Here is a 20,086-nt window from a genome sequence, read left to right as displayed (position 1 = left end):
TAAATGTCCCTTTTCCCCACTATGTATGTTTTCATGTTTGCATAACCATCTCTTCTGAATATCATGTTTAAGGATAGGGACTCCGTTCACTGTATGTCTCCTCCAGTGATGTTGCTTTTTATCTCCTGCACTGATTCTTTTAATCATGTATGTTGTCTAATGTAATTTTGTAATAAAGATCAATTTAGTACCAGCGGTCTGGCATTTTCTATGTAGGTTATTCACGTAGAATTAAGGCAGTTCTGAAGGCAAAAGGGGGTCCAACACCGTATTAGTATGGTGTTCCTAATAATTCTTTAGGTGAGTGTATGTGTGTAACCAGTTATACACCTCGGCCCCACCCCGGTGTGCATCACATATGTCCTGAGATGTGTCTCTGAGATCACTAATCAGGAATGTGGTCATGTCAACCGAATGGCGGATGGGTATGCCTAACCCACTACATTAGAAGGAATATTTTACACAGAATACTAAAAATAATATAAAAGAGACAGAATTAAAGGGGACAGTACTTAAAAATATCCTTGCAATACACTTGGTAATTTATTGCATTTTTAGACATGCAAAGTAAAAAGTTCTTTCTGTATGGAACTTGTAAGCTCAATGAAATAAAATAAAAAAGGAATAAATATTGTTTCAGTTTGTCGATCTGAGTAAATCTAAATTTATTTAATATCAACCCAGAAGAGAAGAGGACACTTGTCTTTAGCTTATAATGTGGAGGAAAGTAAATGGTATGCAGTCAGAGATTTGCTTGCATACTTGCTCTGCAAATGCAAACTGAAGTGTGAGGCTTACAAGTTCTCTAGCAAAATGTCTGATTTATAATACAAGGCCTCACAATAACCAGTAGCTTGTGACTGCTCCTAATTCTCTTGGGCTAAAAAAAAGTGAATGGCGCAGATTTTCATGCAAATGAAAAGCACACCATCTAAATACACAGGCATGGTGTCATATCAGAGTAAATGTCAGGCTGGAGAAAATAAACTCGGCAGACCTTTAAATATCCTGCATTGAAAAGAAAGGAACAGAGAAACATAGGGCTTTAATAAATGGCTGACCTTATGAGCTTGTGTAAGAGGCCATGTTAATATAATTAAAGGGGCCTTCCATCTACGTGTAGTTCTTATACTGCATATTTATCAAAATATCATCTCAAATCCCACAACCGGCAATGGATTTCTCCTCTGTTTTCTTTAGAAACAATCACGCTCCACAAAGCTTTCATATTTGGTATCTGTTCTGCCTCCCCCTCAATGCTGGTTTGTATCCATCTTTACCTAAGGTCTACAAGGCTATGGAGACCTTCAAACCTCTCCATGAGGTTAATCCTGAGGCTGGAATCACTGATGATATCACCGTAACAACAGTATTGGTGATAAATGTGACATAGTTAGGGCCTTATTAGACCGCATGAGTTTTGGGCCAATTATTGGGAACAAGGGTTCAGAGGAATCCCCATTCCTGAGAGTTGGCCAGTATAATCGAGCAGCCGATTAGCCAAAAAGCAGACCAAGGCTCGTTTGTCTGTTGATGGGCGTCTATCATTAGGATGACAGATATCCAATTCTCGTCGACACATGGCCCTGCCAAAAATCAAGGAACGACTGTGGTAACAATCTCTTCCTCTCACATTTTGTTTGCGTCGCGTGTGCAATCAGGCCAGTGCAAACGAGCACCGATGGATGTGTTATCGCACTGCCTGAACATAGGCGGTGTAGTACAGCCTGTAAAAATTCTACCACCGGGATCCACACCGAGAGGACCTCCAGTCCTACTCTCCTGGGCAATGGTGGAGAGGGGAGTTTTTTTGGAGAGGTGACCACTGACCAAGCATGTATGCTGCCACTTCATACAATTCTATGGTAGATACACAAAATAGTGTATCTTCCATCAGTGGTGGACTTTACCACCATGCAAACCAAGCAAATGCTTGGGACCCCAGAGATAGGGGGGCCCCCTGTTGGGCATAAGCAGTTGGCTGAAAAAACAACTAAAGGTGCAGAAATACTGCCTGTGCAACCAGTTCAGCTACGGCCCTTCCCAGCGGTAGAGCAGTACCATAAGGGCCGACTGCACTGGTAAGCTGAGAATTGGGCACTGGTCAGCGGGGGTGGAACTTAGCGATGAGACTGAGCAGATCTCAGCAGCGTGATGTAACTTTGCTTGGGGTCCAGAAATGCCAAATCCTCCCCTGTCTCCTCCTCATTGCCAACGACAGGTACATGACGATTTAATGCTTTCATCATTAATCAATGCTAGACCCATCAGGTACTTGTACACCTGGCAGGTGGCCGCAGGTGCCCCTCCTGAATTCAACTGTCTCTAGGATGGAGATACAATTGAATACTGCAGTGTATTTTGAGCTGCTCTGTGGTATTTGGTTCTGCTGGGGCGGTATTCGGTGCTGCACTATGGTACTTCTCTCTTTTTTTTTTTCCAAGGGCACAAGTCCACCCCTTGTTGAGTGACTAGTAAGAACGTCTTCTTGGCACAAGGTCCCAACAGTTCAACATCATATTGTGAGGCATCACATGCACTTTATGACATCATGGACTGTATGACATCTTAACAGGGTTTTCCCATCTCAGACAATGGGGGCATATTGCTAGAATATTCCCCCATTGTCTGATAGGTGCAGCTCCCACCTCTGGGACCCACACCTACACCGAGAACGGAGCCGCAAAAGTTGTGGAGGGTGCCCTCTATTAATTTCTATGGGGATGCCGAAAATAGCCAAGCGCTGGCTCGACTATTTCCGTCGGGGCCCATAAAAATTAATGGGAGCGAAGGGCAGTGTGCTCCCATTCACTACTATGGGGAGAGCGCTTGAAGGACCCTGGGTCCGGCCACCACCTTCCCCCTTCCAGAGGTGGGACCTTCACCTATCAGACAATGGGGGCATATCCTAGCGATTGTCTGAGATGGAAATTAATACCCCTTTAAGGAGAAAAGATGGTCAGAGGGACTGGGGTCCAAAATGGGGAATGTCCCTAAAAAAAAGAGGTCTGCGTGAAAATCGCAGCATGTTCTATATTCTGTCTTTCACGCAGCCCTGGCCCCATAGAAATGAATGGGGCTTCAGTAAAAAACGCATTGTATCCGGAAGCAAGTGCGGATGCAATGCGTTTCTCACTGATGGTTGCTAAGAGATTTGTTTGTAAACCTTTCGTTTTTTATCACGCGTGTGAAAAACGCATCAAAACGCATTGCGCCCGCGCAGAAAAAACTGAACTGAACGCAATCACAGAGAAAACTAACTGAACTTGCTTGGAAAATGGTGCGAATTTCACTGAACGCACCCGGACCTAATCCGTCACGCTGGTGTGACAGCTGGACACTGCACCTCAGGGATCTCTCTTAGGACTCTGATACATTCCAGGCACAAGAGGGGAGTGTAAAGCATGCTGGGACATTTAGTCCTCCTACACAGCACTACAGTGGCCGGTCTATCCTGACATGGACACTCTTTCATACGCTCCGCCCACACGTGCCCTCCCGGAAATACGCCATCACGTAGCTTCGTTATTCCACGCACTGCGTCACCTGCCCTCATTTGCACTTCCGGTTCCGAGCCCGCGCTTTGGTGTTTGCTTTTGGGAGCCGACGTTGTGTGTGGCGCAGTTTTCTAACCACCGTGCAACATGTCGCGGTCGTCGTCGGCGGTGTTACCGAGGGTGTACATTGGAGGGCTCAGCCATCGGGTCCGGGAGAGGGATGTGGAGCGCTTCTTCAAGGGCTTCGGCAAGATCGTGGAGGTGGACCTGAAGAAGGGGTGAGTGCTCGAGCATTCCGGGAGACATTGGTGGCGTCTCTGCCTCCGATAGGGTTCGTCCGATCGTTACCGGGTCTTCCACGCGCCGTGCTGCCTGGTGACCGGCGGGGCGGACCGCATGGAGCATACACACACACACGTGCCTCCATGACTGCCCGCTGCAGTATTGAGTGCGAGATAAGCGGCTGCCTGGCGCCACCTGTCTCCAGACACAAGTAAGGCCTCCCCTACACACCTGCTGATGACCCAGCAGTTCACTAAGGCGATGTTCTGCATTGTCCATGTGTGGTGTGCAGCCCATAGGCTACAGTGGTTTCTCCCGGGACCCCCGCTGATCAGCCGGGCTGTGGGCTCTTCCTAGGCCATTGACATCACGGTTCATCGGGGGCAGCTCAGTCCTGTTCAAGCCCTGCAACCTCTCCCAATAGCAGATCGGTGGGGTCCCTGGTGTCAGACCCCCCACTGAGCAGATATTGAGGATCCATATTGAACTCCCAAAAAGCCCCTTTGCATTTTATAGCCAGTATTCCCCTTTAATTTTTGTTCCTAGAAGTCAATTTACACTTCATGGTCGTTTCACGGTAAAACACGGCGGTTCTGAGAGAATCGCAGCCTGTTTTGGGCCTTACTGACCAAGCGTTTAACCTTTTTTTTTATCGTCACGTTCCAAGAGATATACCTTTTTTATTTTTCAGTCTGCATAGCTTTGAGGGCTTGTTTTTTGCGAAGCAATTAGTAGTTTTTAATGGCGCCATTTTGGAGTACACACAACTTTTATTAACTCTTTCTGCAAGAGAAATGGGAAAAACAGCAATACTGCCAAAATTTGACGGCGTTCATTTTTTTGTATAAATAATATCAATATTCTCTGGGTCACTACAATTACAGTGATACCAAATACATTTTTTTTTTTTTTAAGTATTACAAAAAATTTTTATTTTCTTTTTTGCATTGCCGTTTCACAGGACCCATAACTTTTATTTCTCTTTCTATGGAGTTTTGTGAGGGACGACTTGTATTGTTAATTGGTGTCATTTTGGAGTAAATGGCGCTTTTTGATTGCTTGTTATTACGCAACTAAGAATAAATTAGGAATTCTGTCATTATTTTTACTGTGTTCACTGTCGGTGATAATTTACATGATATTTATGAAGTCCCAGTCGTTACGGATGCGGCAATACCAAACATGGGGACGATTTATTTTTGTCCTTGAAAAGCGTATTTTCAATGGAGAGTTTTTTTTATGGGATTTTTTAAATTGGATAAATGAGTTTTATTTTTTTAAACTTTTTATACCACTTAAAAGTCCCACAAGGGGACTATAACAGGCAGCTTTTTGATTGCTTTTAAAATGCAATGCATTATCCCTAGAGTGCATTGCATTTTAATGTCAGTGCTATTCTAACATAGACCCGCAGGCTGTTGGGAATTACTCAAGGCTGTTCTGGGGCCTACATCAGACCCCAGGCAGCCTTTACACACATGGGCACCCCGCAATCACATTTGCGGGGTGCCGAAGGGAGTCCGCTCCCTCTGTAAGCACTTTAAATGCTGTGGGCAATGGCGCCCACTGCATGTAAAGTGTTAAACAGCCCAGATCGGCTCTCCCGTGCAGTGCTTAGACTGGGCCGCCGTAAAAAAAACGAAAACGTCGCCCCAGCCTAAGGCCCCTTAGTGACCGCAGTGAAAAGTTGTATGGGTGATCACTAAGGGGTTTTCTGGGATTTTAATATTGACCAACATTCACTTCTATGGGACTGTAGTGTACACGTGAATAGGAAGGAGACGTCCCATAGAAGTGAATGGTGCGGCTTGTAATTACACCGACTCTGTGCTGTCGATGGAGAGCAGGTAAATAATAAAGGAAGGCTGCACTCACACGGAGCGTGGCCTTCTCTTCAAACAGCTGATCGCTGCGGGTGTTGGACCCCAGTGAATCTGATATTGATGACCGATCCTGAGGTTAGGCCTTCAGTATTAAGATCCCGGAAACCCCCTTTAAAGGGGTTGTGGCGCTTCAAGTGGCATTTATCATGTAGACAAAGTGAATACAAGGCACTTACTAATGTATTGTGATTCTCCATATTGTGTCCTTTACTGGCTGGATTTATTTTTCCCTCACATTATACACTGCTCGTTTCCACGGTTACGACCTGCAATCCATCAGTGGTGGTCGTGCTTGCACACTTTAGAAAAAGTGCTGGCCTCTCTGGTGGCCAAGATTGCGGGAGCGTGAATAGGCCAGCACTTTTTTCTATAGTGTGCAAGCACGGCCACCACTGATGGATTGTAGGGTGGTCGTAACCGTGGAAACGAGCAGTGTATAATGTAATGGAAAAATGAATCCAGCCAGTAAAGGAAGCAATATGAACAATCACAATACATTAGTTAAAGGGTTTCTATCACTTCGTATGACATAATTAGCTGTCAGACACTAGCGATCTGCTAGTGTCTGCTCTGGCCAACCATCCTACTATAATCACTTGTGGGGCAGCGGTTTTGCTAAAAAACTAACTTTTATAAATATGCTAATGAGCCTCTAGGTGCTATGTGGGCGTCATTAGCACCTAGAGGCTCCGTCTACCTTCATACACAGCCGCCGCCCAGCGCGTCCCTCCAGCCCGCCCATGTCCTCCTCCGTGTGACGCAGCGGACGAGTTCTCGCGCATGCGCCGTGCGCGGCTGTATTCGGCGCATTTGAGATCTCAGCTCGGAGCGGTCAGACATTCAATGCGCATGCGCGGCTGTGTATGAAGGTAGACGGAGCCTCTAGGTGCTAATGACGCCCACATAGCACCTAGAGGCTCATTAGCATATTTATAAAAGTTAGTTTTTTAGCAAAACCGCTGCCCCACAAGTGATTATAGTAGGATGGTTGGCCAGAGCAGACACTAGCAGATCGCTGGTGTCTGACAGCTAATTATGTCATACGAAGTGATAGAAACCCTTTAAGTGCCTTGTATTAACCTTCTCTACATAATAAATGCGATTTGCTGAAGTGAAACAACCCCTTTAAGGGTACTTTCACACTTGCATTGTGAGGATCCGGCAGGCAGTTCCGTTGCCAGAACTGCCTGTCGGATCTGGAAATCCGTATGCAAACGGATATCATTAGTATACAGAAAGCGGATCCGTCTGACAAATGCATTGAAATTCTGGATCCGTCTCTCATTGAAGATCCGGTATTTATTTATTTTCTCATTTTTTTTAAGTCTGTGAAGGTTCTCATTTATCCAGGTCATGGTATATCTGTAAAGAATAAATCAAGGCAACTGGACTTACTGTAGATTTCTTGAAAATGTTTCACTCGTTCTTCCAACGAGCTTTCTCAATTCTGAGTGACTGTACAAGAATTCTCTGGGAATAAATATGTAACTGAATCAACATCTGGTAATTATACCCAGCATGCGGTCAGAGGTCATTATCTCCAGCATGGGGTCAAAGGTGTTGATTCCCTTATCCTAATTGGAGTCAGTAGGTGATAATGACCTCCCAGAAAAAGGTGTCAAGAGAAAATCCCCACCAGCACAGAGGACAAGGCGAAGGAATTCAAACGCCTCAGAGGGGCACTTAAACCTAAACTTGTGGGTATCCAGTTTGGGCCTTTGTCAAAACAGAAGGAAGTAGAAGAAAGAGCACCAAGACTACCAGTGAGGGCGAGAAGCATGACAGACGCAAGAATATGGTTATCCCATATGTAGCTGGGGTGTCTGAGAAACTCAAAAGGATTTTTAATAAACATCACATCCCTGTCTGCTTTAAACCCAGCAACACACTGAGGCAACAACTGGTTCACCCCAAAGACCCAACGCCTAAACACAAAATGGACAACATTGTGTACGCAGTCCAGTGCAATGAGGAATGCTCAGAACTGTATATCGGCGAAACAAAACAACTACATCAGCCTATGGCTCAGCATAGAAGAGCCAAAACCTCTGGTCAAGATTTATTCCCAGAGAATTCTTGTACAGTCACTCAGAATTGAGAAAGCTCGTTGGAAGAATGAGTGAAACGTTTTCAAGAAATCTACAGTAAGTCCAGTTGCCTTGATTTATTCTTTACAGATATAATTTTTTAAGGTCTGCGCAGACCGGGAAACCAGATCTGTTTTTCCAGAACACTGGGTACCGTATCTGGCATTAATGCATTTCAATGGGAATAAATGCTGGATCCGGCATTCTGGCAAGTGTTCCGGAATTTTGGCCGGAGAAAATCCCACAGCATGCTGCGGTATTCTCTCCGGCCAAATGCCATAAAGGGACTGAACTGAAGACATCCTGATGCATACTGAACGGATTGCTCTCCATTCAGAATACATGGGGATAAAATGGAAGCGTTTTCTTCCGGTATTAAGCCCCTGTGACAGAACCTAATACCGGAAAAGAATAGCGCAAGTGTGAAAGTTCTGCCGAGTGAGTCTAATGTGAAAATCACACCAGAATAATACATGCTGCAATTCTCTCTCAGAACCGCTGTGCCCGGTGTGTGGAAGCTTTCTTGTTCTCATTAGGACGGCCCTGTGTGAAATGTACCCATTCCTAATGACTTTTCAGGCATCTAAGTGGGTGATGGCAAGGGTTATCCCGTTTTGCGTATAGAGAGAACTCTAGCGGGCCCGAAGCGGAGGCGTCCCTGTGACTCTTCCGTTCTGCCAGTAGTTCGGGTCACATGAAGCTCCTGGCGGGCAGGCGCTCTACTAAATATAAAATGTAACGCTGTGTTTCTCTTTAAGCTACGGATTTGTGGAATTTGAAGATCTTCGCGATGCCGATGATGCCGTGTATGAAATGAACGGGAGAGACCTCTGTGGTGAGCGCATCATTGTGGAACATGCTCGGGCACCAAGGAGAGATTTGCGCAGTAAGTATATAAAGGGAAGCCGCCTGAATTGTTGCTTTTGGGAGACTGTTAAGGATCTGTCAGGATTTCTCTAAACTATGATGTCTATTAGACAGTGCTTGTGGGCGCCACCACTCTGTGCCCTGGACCTCCAGCAGACCAGGGGCCATTCATAGTTATACACTGTTTGCAAATTACCACCATGCCCTTGGCGCTCCTCATGACGCACATGCTGCTATCAGCTTCCAGAGTGGACCTTCGTACAGGACGCCTGCTGGCTGTTGTATTGTAAGTAAGGCACAGCATAGGCCACCTGTACCACGACAAATTCTCTTGAAGGGCTCATGCAGCCTGTATGCAGAACCATTCACTTGATGGGGGGGCTGCAAAAAAACTCGGAAATTACTCAGTGTACATTCCGTTTCCGTATGTCCGCATGGCCGTTCCATAAACAAATAGAACATGTCCTATTAATTGTCAGCGTTACGGACAAGGATAGGGCTGTTCTCTTAGGGATTGGCCTTTTCGTTCCCCAAAATGTGGAATGCATGCGGCTGGTATCCATGTTTTGCGGATCCACAATTTGCAGACCTTAAAGGGAACCTGTCACTGGGATTTTGGGTAAAGAGCTGAGGACATGAGCTGCTAGATGGCCGCTAGCACATCCGCAATACTCAGTCCCCATAGCTCTGTGCGCTTTTATTGTGTAGAAAACCCGATTTGATACATATGCAAATTAACCTGAGATGAGTCAGAGCTTGAAAATATGACTCTTATCTGGTCACACAAGTAAGATATGACTCTTTTATGTTTATTTGCATATGTATCAAATCGGGTTTTTTACACAATAAAAGCACACAGAGCTATGGGGACTGGGTATTGCGGATGTGCTAGCGGCGATCTAGCAACCCATGTCCTCAGCTCTATGCACAAAATCCGGGTGACAGGTTCCCTTTAAAAAAGGCAAGGCCGTGTACATGAGCCGTCAGATTGGATTTTTTATTATTATTTTTTTTTTTCTGCGTTTTTAGCCAGCAAGCTACACATGAATAGCATGCCGTTCTTCCTCTATATTTTATCCCTCTACATAGAAAGTGGCGAAATCCCCAAAAAATTATTATAAATCCACACCACAGCTCAATTTCGGTGTGGATGAGATGTGGCTGTAATTGCAGTATGTTGTGTATTTTCCTGGCGTGCAGATCTGCACCGAACATGCGTAGCCTGAGTTAGGGATTGGAAGTTTTTGGTAGCAATACATATCCTCTTTTATTTTTATTTTTTTCCAGCTTCTGTATTTTAGCCCTGTGGTATATTAGTGTGAATTTATGATTCTAGTCCCTGCCTATTACTTAAATGGATGGCACGGGACATTATAATCTGGCAGAAAGGGCAGGGCATGTGATAAAATGACTCTCCTGGAAAATCCCCTGCCAGTCTCTGAGGCTCTGCATTAAAAGCGATGTGACTGGACATGTATGACCAGTGCAGACAATCAGGGGGCAGTGGTCTCGAGGGGGCAGGGAATTTTTTAGGAGAATAATACACTCATTGACAAAAAAATAAATAAAATAACACACCCAGATTAATGTCAGATTGCTCCAAAACTATCTCGGTCAGATATGTGAATGAGTACAAGTGTTGTCTTGCCACAAGAGAACGGAAAAGTGCTTCCTCCACTCCCCTATAAGAAGTCTTGCAGAGGCTGCTTCTGGGTAGTGTACCTCTTGGTGAGAGGTCACTGACTGCTAGACATGCCTCTACAACGCACTCAGACATTTTGTTGGCACACAGTGCAGTTCTGACATGCATTCAGGATGCGTTTTTTATTGTAGCTAGCTCAAATTAATGAAATCTTTCCCACTATGCAGAACACCAGGGTTTAACGAGGCTGCTAAACTGGCTAAATTAAAAACTGCATCCTAAATGCATGGCAGAACTGCACTGTGTGCACAGGTGTTAAGGGCAGTAGTTATGTGAAAACATGTACACAATTCAAATAGTCATTTGATCTGCCAGCAAGCATGAGTAGCTCCCACAATTTAGTTGTCCACCGTCCAGACACGTGTGGCACCTTTTACACACCCCTGTCTTTGCCCAGACCGTCCAGGTGCTTAGCAGAAGGAGATAGTGTCCTGCCATTGACAACCAGCCACCATCGCCTTTGTTTTCTGTGCTGTCGTGAGCAATAAGTCTGGCTACTACAGACTGGAGTCATGTCACTTATAGCGAAGAATCCAGGTTCTGTTTGGGATCCAATGACTGCTGGGTTCGAGTATGGAGGCCTCTTAGTGCTTCAGTCCGTCCTTTGCTGTGCAGCGACACACTGCCCCAACTGCTGGGGAGACATCGCATATGATGTAGGGGGCACTATAGCACAGGGATCAGCAACCACCGGCACGCCAGCTGTTTGGAAACTACCACTCCCAGAATCCTCCTCCAAGACATCCTGAGTCCACATGTTGCCTCTCGTGGCAGGGCTTTCAGTTGGCATTTTTTGTAGAATAATCCTTGCCCACCGACGGCAAGGTTTCCCAGGAATCTCTCTGCCAGATTGCAAAACTTACTTGGCTTGCCTGGTCACCAGATTTACCACCAATCGAGCATTTATGGACCAGCAGGGCCCACAGCTTCATCAACCTGTGTGAGGTTCTACAGCAGGGATGGCTAGCCTGCGGCTCTCCAGCTGTTGTAAAACTACGATTCCCACCATGCCCTGCATGTTTTTTTTTGGTTTGTGAGTGTACTTCTTTTGTTTTATCATGTGTCCTGGAGACTTTTCCGAGACTTGTATACTGATGACCCGTCCTCTGGATAGGTCATCAGTATCTGATCAGTGGGGGTGTTTGAGAAGGCGGTAGCGCTACAGCCTTCTCTCAGCTTTCCCTGTTCATCTGTGACATGACCATGACGTTGCTCATCCCCATTGAAGTGAATCGGGCTGAGTGCTATACACTGTACAGCAGTGTGCTTCGTTGTGGTCTTCTCTCAGCTCACTCACAGGAGCACTAGGGCCTTCTCATATAGCTGATCTGTATGGGTCCCAGATGCTGGACCCTCACCAATCAGATACTGATGACCGATCCAGAGGATAGGTCATCAGTATATAAGTCTTTGAAAACCCTCTTAACTGCCTGACTAAAATAGTAAGCCCAGCAAAAATTAAAATTTTTAAGATGCAGATAATTGTCAGTGAACCCTCCAACAACATACTATGTATGGGGGCCACCTGGCAATTCATCAAAGCCTGCTGCCCAGCAATAAACTTGCACACTTGGCTGTTCCAACCATGCTTGTTTATGGGGAGTTGTAACCATTTTTGGGCCTGTTTTAGGGTACTTTCACACTTGCGGCAGGACGGATCCAACAGGCTGTTCACCATGTCGGATCCATCCTTCCGCTATTTCGCCGGACCGCCGCTCCGTCCCCATTGACTATAATGGAGGCGGAGCTCCGGCGCAGCACGGCGAATGCTGTCGGACTAAAAAGTCGGACATGCAGGACTTTTTAGTCCGGCGGCTTTCGCCGTGCTGCGCCGGAGCTCCGCCCCTGTCCCCATTATAGTCAATGGGGACGGAGCGGCGGTACGGCGAAATAACGGAAGGGCGGATCAGACATGGTGGTGGCCTGTCGGATCCGTCCTGCCGCAAGTGTGAAAGTACCCTTACGTCTTTCCAGCACATTGGTAAATGTGAAAGATAATTTTGGGGCCCTGACATTTCCCTACTCTTTAAATTGTGATAAGTGAAAGAATAGTACACAGCCTGCTCATCCCCCTGCCATATCTTTAAGGGAAGTGCACTTATTCATTGTACAGTTGGTTGCCAACCAAAATTAAAGGGGTTGGCCACTATATCAGTACTTTACACAACATTGTTGGAGGCAGGGTAGAAATGAGCTTCCAAATATACTTTATTTAAAAAATGTCTGCTAATCTTTTTATAGTAAGCCATGCCCCCTGAGCCCCGCTCTGCCGTGCAGCCAGTTTGTCCATGGCTGCACGCGACATGGAGCTTTAGAGAAAGCTTGTCCATGCCTTTATTGTAACTGAACATGTGCTGCTCTCCTAATCTGCCTAAGAGCAGCGCATGTACAGTCTTCCCCTGCCACTTGTGCGCTCCCTAATCCATCTCTGACAGGAATCCGCTGCTTGTTCTATCAGTACAAGCAGCTTATTCCTGTCAGAGTTCGGAGTGGGGAGCCTAGTAAGAGCATGTCTGATCTCCCGGCTACAATGAGGGCGGTCCCGGGCTGATCGCTCTGATTGACTAGTCTGTACAGACTAGCCAATCGCAGGATCCTAATGCCGGCTGAAAGGTTCTGATCCCCACAGTCTGTGACTGTGGGGATCAGAACCTTCTAAAATGTATCTATATATAATATGACATATAATACACTACGGATGTGTGAATGGACCCTTAAGCAGGCTATTGGCTTTCCTTGGAGACCAGAGGTATCCAATAAAAAAAAAAAGAGAACCATCAAGTAATGTCCCAAGACTTGTTAAGTTGGACTTTGACTCACAAGGTGGCGCTAGCGGGATGATTCTCTGTCCCTTGGCAATACCTCTTTGCAAAACTAAGGCTACTTTCACACTAGCTGCACGGACCTCCGATAGGCTGTTCCATCAGGTGAACAGCCTGCCGGATCCGAACTGACGCTCCATCCCTATTGACTATAATTGGGGCGGGGGCACGGCAAGAGGCTGCCGGAATAAATGTCGGACATGTCGTAGTTTTATTCCGGCAGCCTCTCGCCGTGCCTGCGCCGAAACTCAGCCCCCATTATAGTCAATGGGGACGGAGCGGCAGTCTGGGGGCACACGTTCACTAGCGGCAGGACGGATCCGACAGGCTGTTCACCCGACTGAACAGTTTACCGGAGGTCCATGCCGCTAGTGTGAAAGTAGCCTAATACTCAAAATTCCTTTTTTTTTTTTTTTTTTTTCCATTTACAATTATGATGAATATTTTGCTTCACCAAAATAACTTGATTATTGTAGAATAGACTTTCTATTTCCCTTTTTTGCATGTTACTTACAACTTTGGATATTTCAAAACCCACCTTTTTTTTGCCTTTGACCTATTGCTGCTAACTATTGAGTATTGAATTTTAAAAATGGCCTTGGATATGTGGGGAATAATTCAGTCACCATTTTATAAGACTGCCGCTAGGAGGTTATGCAGAGGCTAGCATGGGGCTGACGCTGGGTCTGTCTCCGAGTGATATTGACTATGCAGCCTCTTCCTTCCCCCGCCTCTCTCTTCTTCTCGTGAGATCCGAGGAGGTGCCACGGGGGGGCGCGTACGTGGGTGAGCGCGTTGGGTTTACCAGCCGGCGGGGGGCCGAGGCTGATGAGCGTGGGCGGCAAAGGCGAGCCCTTTACTATAAGGTAAGTGACTTTTGGGGTGCATGTACATTTTGATGGAAACTTGTTTAGGGGAGGGTGGCATGTATAGACAGCTAGTAGACGAAACAAGAGTGCCCGGGTAGGGCATCATGGTGATACTGGCTTAAAGAATAAGAAATGCCAAAACTGAGGGAGGGTTGGATAGAAAATGTGTAACTTGTTCAGCATATCTGATAGTTGTCCGAGATGTAATGTCTTGGTTTATATGTGGGACAGAAGTGTGCCTTTGTTATATTCATTCATACCGCTGCCACCTCTGATCCCTCTTCTCTGTCCCTGTGTCCCAGGTGGCTATAGCTACCGCAGAAGTGGCAGTGACAGGTTTGGACCTCCAGTTCGTACAATGTATCGTCTGAGAGTGGAGAACTTATCTACGAGGTGCAGTTGGCAAGACTTAAAGGTAGGCTTTTTTTATGGCAGAAGAGCATGCAAATTAAAATTCTAATGGATGCTACTCAGCATCTGATGCTTACTTAGGGCGAGTGGTTGAGTGCCCATTCTGAGCTAATAATCGGGGGTCCCTCATTTGTAGCTTCCATCAGTTACACCTTGGACACTCCATCTTCTGCGCTGGGCCTTGCTTTTCTGACAGCAGTGGTGAAGTGCCAGTATACTGCTGAGGCCAATGATTGGCTGCAACGATAACATGCAGTATACGGACATGTCTTCGCCACAGTGGTGCAGAGTATAGCAGCAGTTGTGCTGGAACGGGGAGGTTTGGCACTGTCTTTATGTGGATTTTTTTGTAACTGAAACAGGTTTTCTGGTGCTTTTTATATTGATTGCCTATGTCCATGGTATTTCTTTACTGACTTGTGCACTGAATGTCATCAGCTAGCATCTTGTGAGCAGAGTCATGGCTTGCAGCAAATACTGTAGCTCCTGCTTGTGACATACGTGTGCGTCAAAGTTTCGGAAGGGGTTTTCCAAGTCCCCTGTAGCTGAGAGGGGTGCAATCTTAAAATAGGAAAAGGAAAATTGTAAAATTGTTCACCTCTTTTTCACCGCCCCATCTTTTTTTTTTTTTTTTTTTTTTTTATAAAGGACTTTATGCGGCAGGCTGGGGAGGTCACTTATGCTGATGCTCATCATCGCCGACCTAATGAAGGAGTCATAGAATTCCGTTCATATTCAGACATGAAGAGAGCACTAGAAAGACTGGATGGTAAAGAGGTGAACGGCCGAAAGATTCGTCTTGTGGAGGATAGGGCTTCATCTGGGACTAGACGCTCCTCTTCTCGCAGCCGTTCAAGGTAAAAATGAAAAATCAGCTTCCTATATGGCCATACATTCATATATCTTTGAATCAAGTAGTTTTTATTATAACATTTTTCCCTTTTGTATAGATAAGCGTACATCAAATACACATTGATATAAACAGATGAGTGCCCAACTTAGGCACAATAATACCCAGAAGGGTAAACCCCACACCACAATGTCAGCTCAGTTTTCTCCTCCACAAATCCTGAGAAACATCTACCTCTGTTTCTACCATAACCCGATCATCCGTACCGTCCCGTTATCATGTTTCACTTCATCTTATTCTAGGCATCCATCCTAATTGCAAGGATAGAAGACGTCCAGTGGGCAGTCCTGGCGTACTCAACCACGGTCCCCATATAGATTCAAACTTCTTACTCACACCTCTTTTAAAGTACACCCCCCTTTCATGCCCAATTATCACATTCATACGAGCAATAAATTCCTCCTTAGTTGGTACTGTAGTGCTTATCCAGTATTTGGCTATTAATTTCCTGGCTTGATACAATGTTCTACTAATGCCTATATTGAGATCTGTTGTGAATTCGTCTTGTAACAAGCCCAATACACATATCAAAGGTTCTACTGGAAGTCTGATCCTGAACACATGAAAAATAATATCTAGCACTATATTCCAAAAGGGACCTATGGCAGTGCACTCCCAAAACATGATACATTCATATATCTAATCACTAGAACAGTTTCCCTTTTTTGATTTTGTGGTACTTTATTTACTTGGAATTAAAATTTCTCATGCCAATTTCAGATCTCGATCATGGAGGAGCAGCCGCTCTAAATCTAGGTAAGTGAAACGGCAAAATTGTATCATTGACTTTAAGAATAAAAAAGGTGATGTTCCCTATGCTTATCATACCTCCTTTCTTTTTTTTTTCTTTCTTTCTTCAAAACCTTTACAGATCTCGAAGCAGGAGCAGACGTCGAGACCGAAGAAGCAGGAGTCGCAGTAGAGACAGGAGAGATAGCAGAAGTTTAAGCAAGGGTAGAAGGGACAGTAAAAGTCGAAGTAGGGAAAGGAGCAGGAGCAAAAGTCGCAGCAGAAGTGTAAGCAAAAGTAGGAGAGGAAGAAGCCGTAGTAACAGTAAAGAGAGAAGCAGGAGTCTTAGCAAATCACGAAAGAATGGAGGTAGCCGAAGCCCTAGTAGAGAGCATAAGAGCGCAAGTCGGAGCCGGAGCAAGGTGAGGGACAGCAGAAGTAAAGAACGAAGTCCTAGTAAGGAGAGAGAAGAAAAGAATGGGAGTCAAGAAAAAAGTCCAATAAAGCATGCTGATGAAAAGGAAAGAAGCCGAAGCAATGATAGAGATAGAAGCCACAGCAAGGAAAGGAGGGATAGTAAGCGGAGAGATAGGAACAGAAGCAGGGACAGGAGAGAGAGAAGTAGGACCAGGGATAGAAAGAGAAGGGACAGAAGCCGCAGCAAAGAAAGATACAGTCGCAGCAAGGAGAGAAGCAGAAGTCGCAGCAGAGAAGAAAGGAAAAGAAAGCGAGACAGGAGTCGCAGCAAAGAAAGAAGCAGAAGGAACGGCAGGAGAAGCCGCAGTCCAAGTCGGGAGAGAAATTTGAAACGTAGCCGGGAGGATAGAAGCAGCAGTAAAGAGGCTAACAAAGGCAAAAGTGAGGACACTGTAGCATTTACTACAGAGTCTGATCAGGAAATTGAGGAAGGCGAGATTGTTTGCAATGACAAAGGGACTAGAGACGGTAACTCTGGTGCCCTTGCTTCATCTTCTCCACCTCCTGCTGAAGCTACTGTCCTGGAGGAGAAAACGGTAGTAGTAGATGAAGAAGAAGAAGCGGCTGAATCGGCAAACTCACCGGCCGCTGAATCGGCAAACTCGCCGGCCGCTGAATCGGCAAACTCGCCGGCCGCTGAATCGGCAAACTCGCCGGCCGCTGAATCGGCAAACTCGCCTCCCGCTGAGTCGGCAAACTCGCCTCCCGCTGAGTCGGCTAACTCGCCTCCCGCTGAGTCGGCTAACTCTCCTCCCGCTGAGTCGGCTAACTCTCCTCCCGCTGAGTCGGCTAACTCTCCTCCCGCTGAATCGGCAAACTCGCCGGCCGCTGAATCGGCAAACTCGCCTCCCGCTGAGTCGGCTAACTCTCCTCCCGCTGAGTCGGCTAACTCTCCTCCCGCTGAGTCGGCTAACTCTCCTCCCGCTGAGTCGGCTAACTCGCCTCCCGCTGAGTCGGCTAACTCGCCTCCCGCTGAGTCGGCTAACTCGCCTCCCGCTGAATCGGCTAACTCGCCTCCCGCTGAGTCGGCTAACTCGCCTCCCGCTGAGTCGGCTAACTCGCCTCCCGCTGAGTCGGCTAACTCGCCTCCCGCTGAGTCGGCTAACTCGCCTCCCGCTGAGTCGGCTAACTCGCCTCCCGCTGAATCAATTAACTCGCCTCCTAAACCGCAGTCCAGACCACCCACCCCTACAGAGCCTTGAAGTTACTTTGCAGTCTGTTTTCTATTTATTTTGGAAATTAAACCATTTTAATATATATCTCATGGTCTGTAAGCATCTGCCCAATAATTCATTTTCAGAGCAAGTTTGTTGGAAGAAGACTTTTCAGTGAATGCATGATCTTATTTGCAGAACATTTTGGTTGCTTAATGAGGTAGATATTTTTAAGTGGTAAAATGGCCACAGAAACCAGACAATAATGTCTGAGAATGGCACCCTAAAATCTGGCACACTTGATCATTTATAATTACCGTAGTTGGTTTTTTTTTTTTTGTGCCATTTTTGTTCTCTTGTGTTTTTTTTTTGTTTTTGTTTTTTTTTATGATGGTAAAATGCCACCTAGTCGTTTTTCAGATTGAATAAAGAGCATTTTTGCTTCAGAAAGCATCATTGCACTCATTGAGTGGTAAAAGTACATCTTTCCAAATATAAAGGGGTTGTCTCATATTAGCCACTGCATGACGGCTCCTGGAACCGCTAACAGTCTGCTGTTTTTCTTTGCAGAGGAAAGATATGGTATTACATCCTGCATATTTAAATAGCTGGTGATTATAATAAAATAAATTAGCACCTATCTTTTTTGACTGGCTGTTGAAGGTGCACTCCGTGATGTCCTTATAGAAATGAGGTATCTGCCTCCGTTTCCCAACACTACTGGGGAGATTTATGAAAATGAAAGAAAATCTGTCATTGCCCATAGGTACCAATCACAGCAATACTTTCAATTTTTAAGAGCTGAACATAAAATGAAAGCTATGCTGTGATTGATTGCTACGGGCAGGAAAAGACAGGGTCTCATAAACTTTCTCTTTAGGTTTTGTATTTCTGCTCCAATCACATTTGCTATTGTAAAGAGTGAACACTTTTTAAACAAGTCTACATCTTGTTCCTGCTTTAAAGGGGTTGTCCAGACATTAATATTGATGACCTGTTGAATAGGAGGCAGCACTCCATGTGAGCACCGCTTCCTCTTCAATGCGCTGCACTTCTTCTCAGGAGACACATTTGTAGTGTAATCACGGGGAAGTGGCACTCACATGGAGCGCCGTCTCCTCTTCAAACAGCTGATCGGCCGGGGGTCGGACCCCCGCCAATCAATTATTGATGACCTATCCTGAGGATAGGTTGTGAATATTAACGGCTGGACAACCAATTTAACCACTTGCAGATGTCTTTTAAGGTGTAATCCCAACTGGGAACTTTATGGCATATCTCTAGAATATGCCATACAGGTCAGATATGCTTGGTTTCCAAAATGGGCCGCCGATGTGAAGGGAGAGCAAGCTGTGCATGTGTGCCCACTCTCCATAGTCCCATAGCAGTGAATGAAGAGGATGCCACGCATGCACGGTGTGCTCTCCTTTCACTTTGGGATCCTGTACTGGAGATAGGAGCGGGTCCCACCTCTGGGATCTGTTCCTATCTGACATTTATGGCCTATGCAAGTGATATGCCTTAAATATCTCAGATGGGACAACCTCTTCAAATGTCCATCGCGTCCACATGTAAATCTACGAGAACTTTTCAGAAGGTCTTTGCAGCTGTCTGAAAATGGTGCAGGAGCGGTGAGTTGTCAGTGACAGCCAGACACACCATAGAGAAGGCAGAGACCGGACGCTCAGACCTGCCTGTGTGAATCCGGCTTCACAGAAGTTTTCCCAGTGCTGCAGTACTCTTCCGGCTAGAAATATTTCTTTAACCCCTGAATGACCATCTGTTTTTTACCTTTCCATGTTTAATCAGCCGTAATATTATATATTTTTTTTTCATTGACATGGCTGTGAAAGGACTAGTTTTATGCGGGAGAAATTGAACTTACTGCCGGACTGCTTTGTAATTTACATCTTTTTTTTGTGTTGCAATTTGACATTGCTTTTTTTTCCCTCTTTTTATTACACTGCACATATTTCACACTGAATAACCTGTTAAATGAGTTGATTTGTTATTTCAGTATGCTCAATAAAATGTATTTTATGAAAACGAATCGCTCATTTTTTTGCAAGCATTTTTTTTATTAAAAATGTTTAAATTACATTTTAATAATATCCCATTAAAGGGGTTATCCAAAGCTATAAACTGCTCCCCCCCCCATATGCCATGCCCCTCACATTGAATATCCTTACCTGGCTCACTGCTCCTGGTCCCCGCACTGCTGCAGCTGCTCCCTCTGACTCCGGATGTTTTCAGCCACGCACGGGGAGAAGCGTCAGCGAGGGGAGACAGGCAAGTATATTCAATGTGAGGGGGGCAGTTCCCCTTTAAGGAATTAATTACAAATAATTTTATACTTAGAATGTATAGGCATACTCATGTATGCTAGTGCATTATGC

At 45.6% G+C, this 20,086-nt stretch overlaps 1 protein-coding gene across 3 annotated transcripts; it reads left to right on the top strand.

Annotated features, from left to right (window-relative positions):
- Positions 1-3,557: 3,557 nt before the first annotated feature.
- LOC121005360 (serine/arginine-rich splicing factor 4-like) lies at positions 3,558-18,056 on the top strand. 3 transcript variants are annotated; one of them, XM_040438049.1, is made up of 6 exons: positions 3,558-3,775; positions 8,508-8,635; positions 14,312-14,424; positions 15,069-15,277; positions 16,051-16,086; positions 16,202-18,056. In XM_040438049.1, the coding sequence occupies exons 1-6, from the start codon at positions 3,645-3,647 to the stop codon at positions 17,736-17,738; spliced, it is 2,154 nt and encodes a 717-aa protein (XP_040293983.1). In that variant the 5' UTR covers positions 3,558-3,644; the 3' UTR covers positions 17,739-18,056. The 3 variants fall into 3 exon arrangements, with proteins under 3 accessions (XP_040293983.1, XP_040293985.1, XP_040293984.1); XM_040438051.1 differs by lacking the exon at positions 3,558-3,775 and adding an exon at positions 13,892-14,006 and having other exon boundaries at positions 8,596-8,635; XM_040438050.1 differs by lacking the exons at positions 3,558-3,775; positions 8,508-8,635 and adding an exon at positions 13,512-14,006.
- The last annotated feature ends 2,030 nt before the right edge of the window (positions 18,057-20,086 follow it).

Source organism: Bufo bufo, chromosome 6 (genome assembly GCF_905171765.1).
Source record: "Bufo bufo chromosome 6, aBufBuf1.1, whole genome shotgun sequence".
Classification (NCBI taxonomy): Eukaryota; Metazoa; Chordata; class Amphibia; order Anura; family Bufonidae; genus Bufo; species Bufo bufo.
The sequence above is the reverse complement of the archived record's forward strand: the minus strand, read 5'-3'. Positions and strand labels throughout refer to the sequence as shown.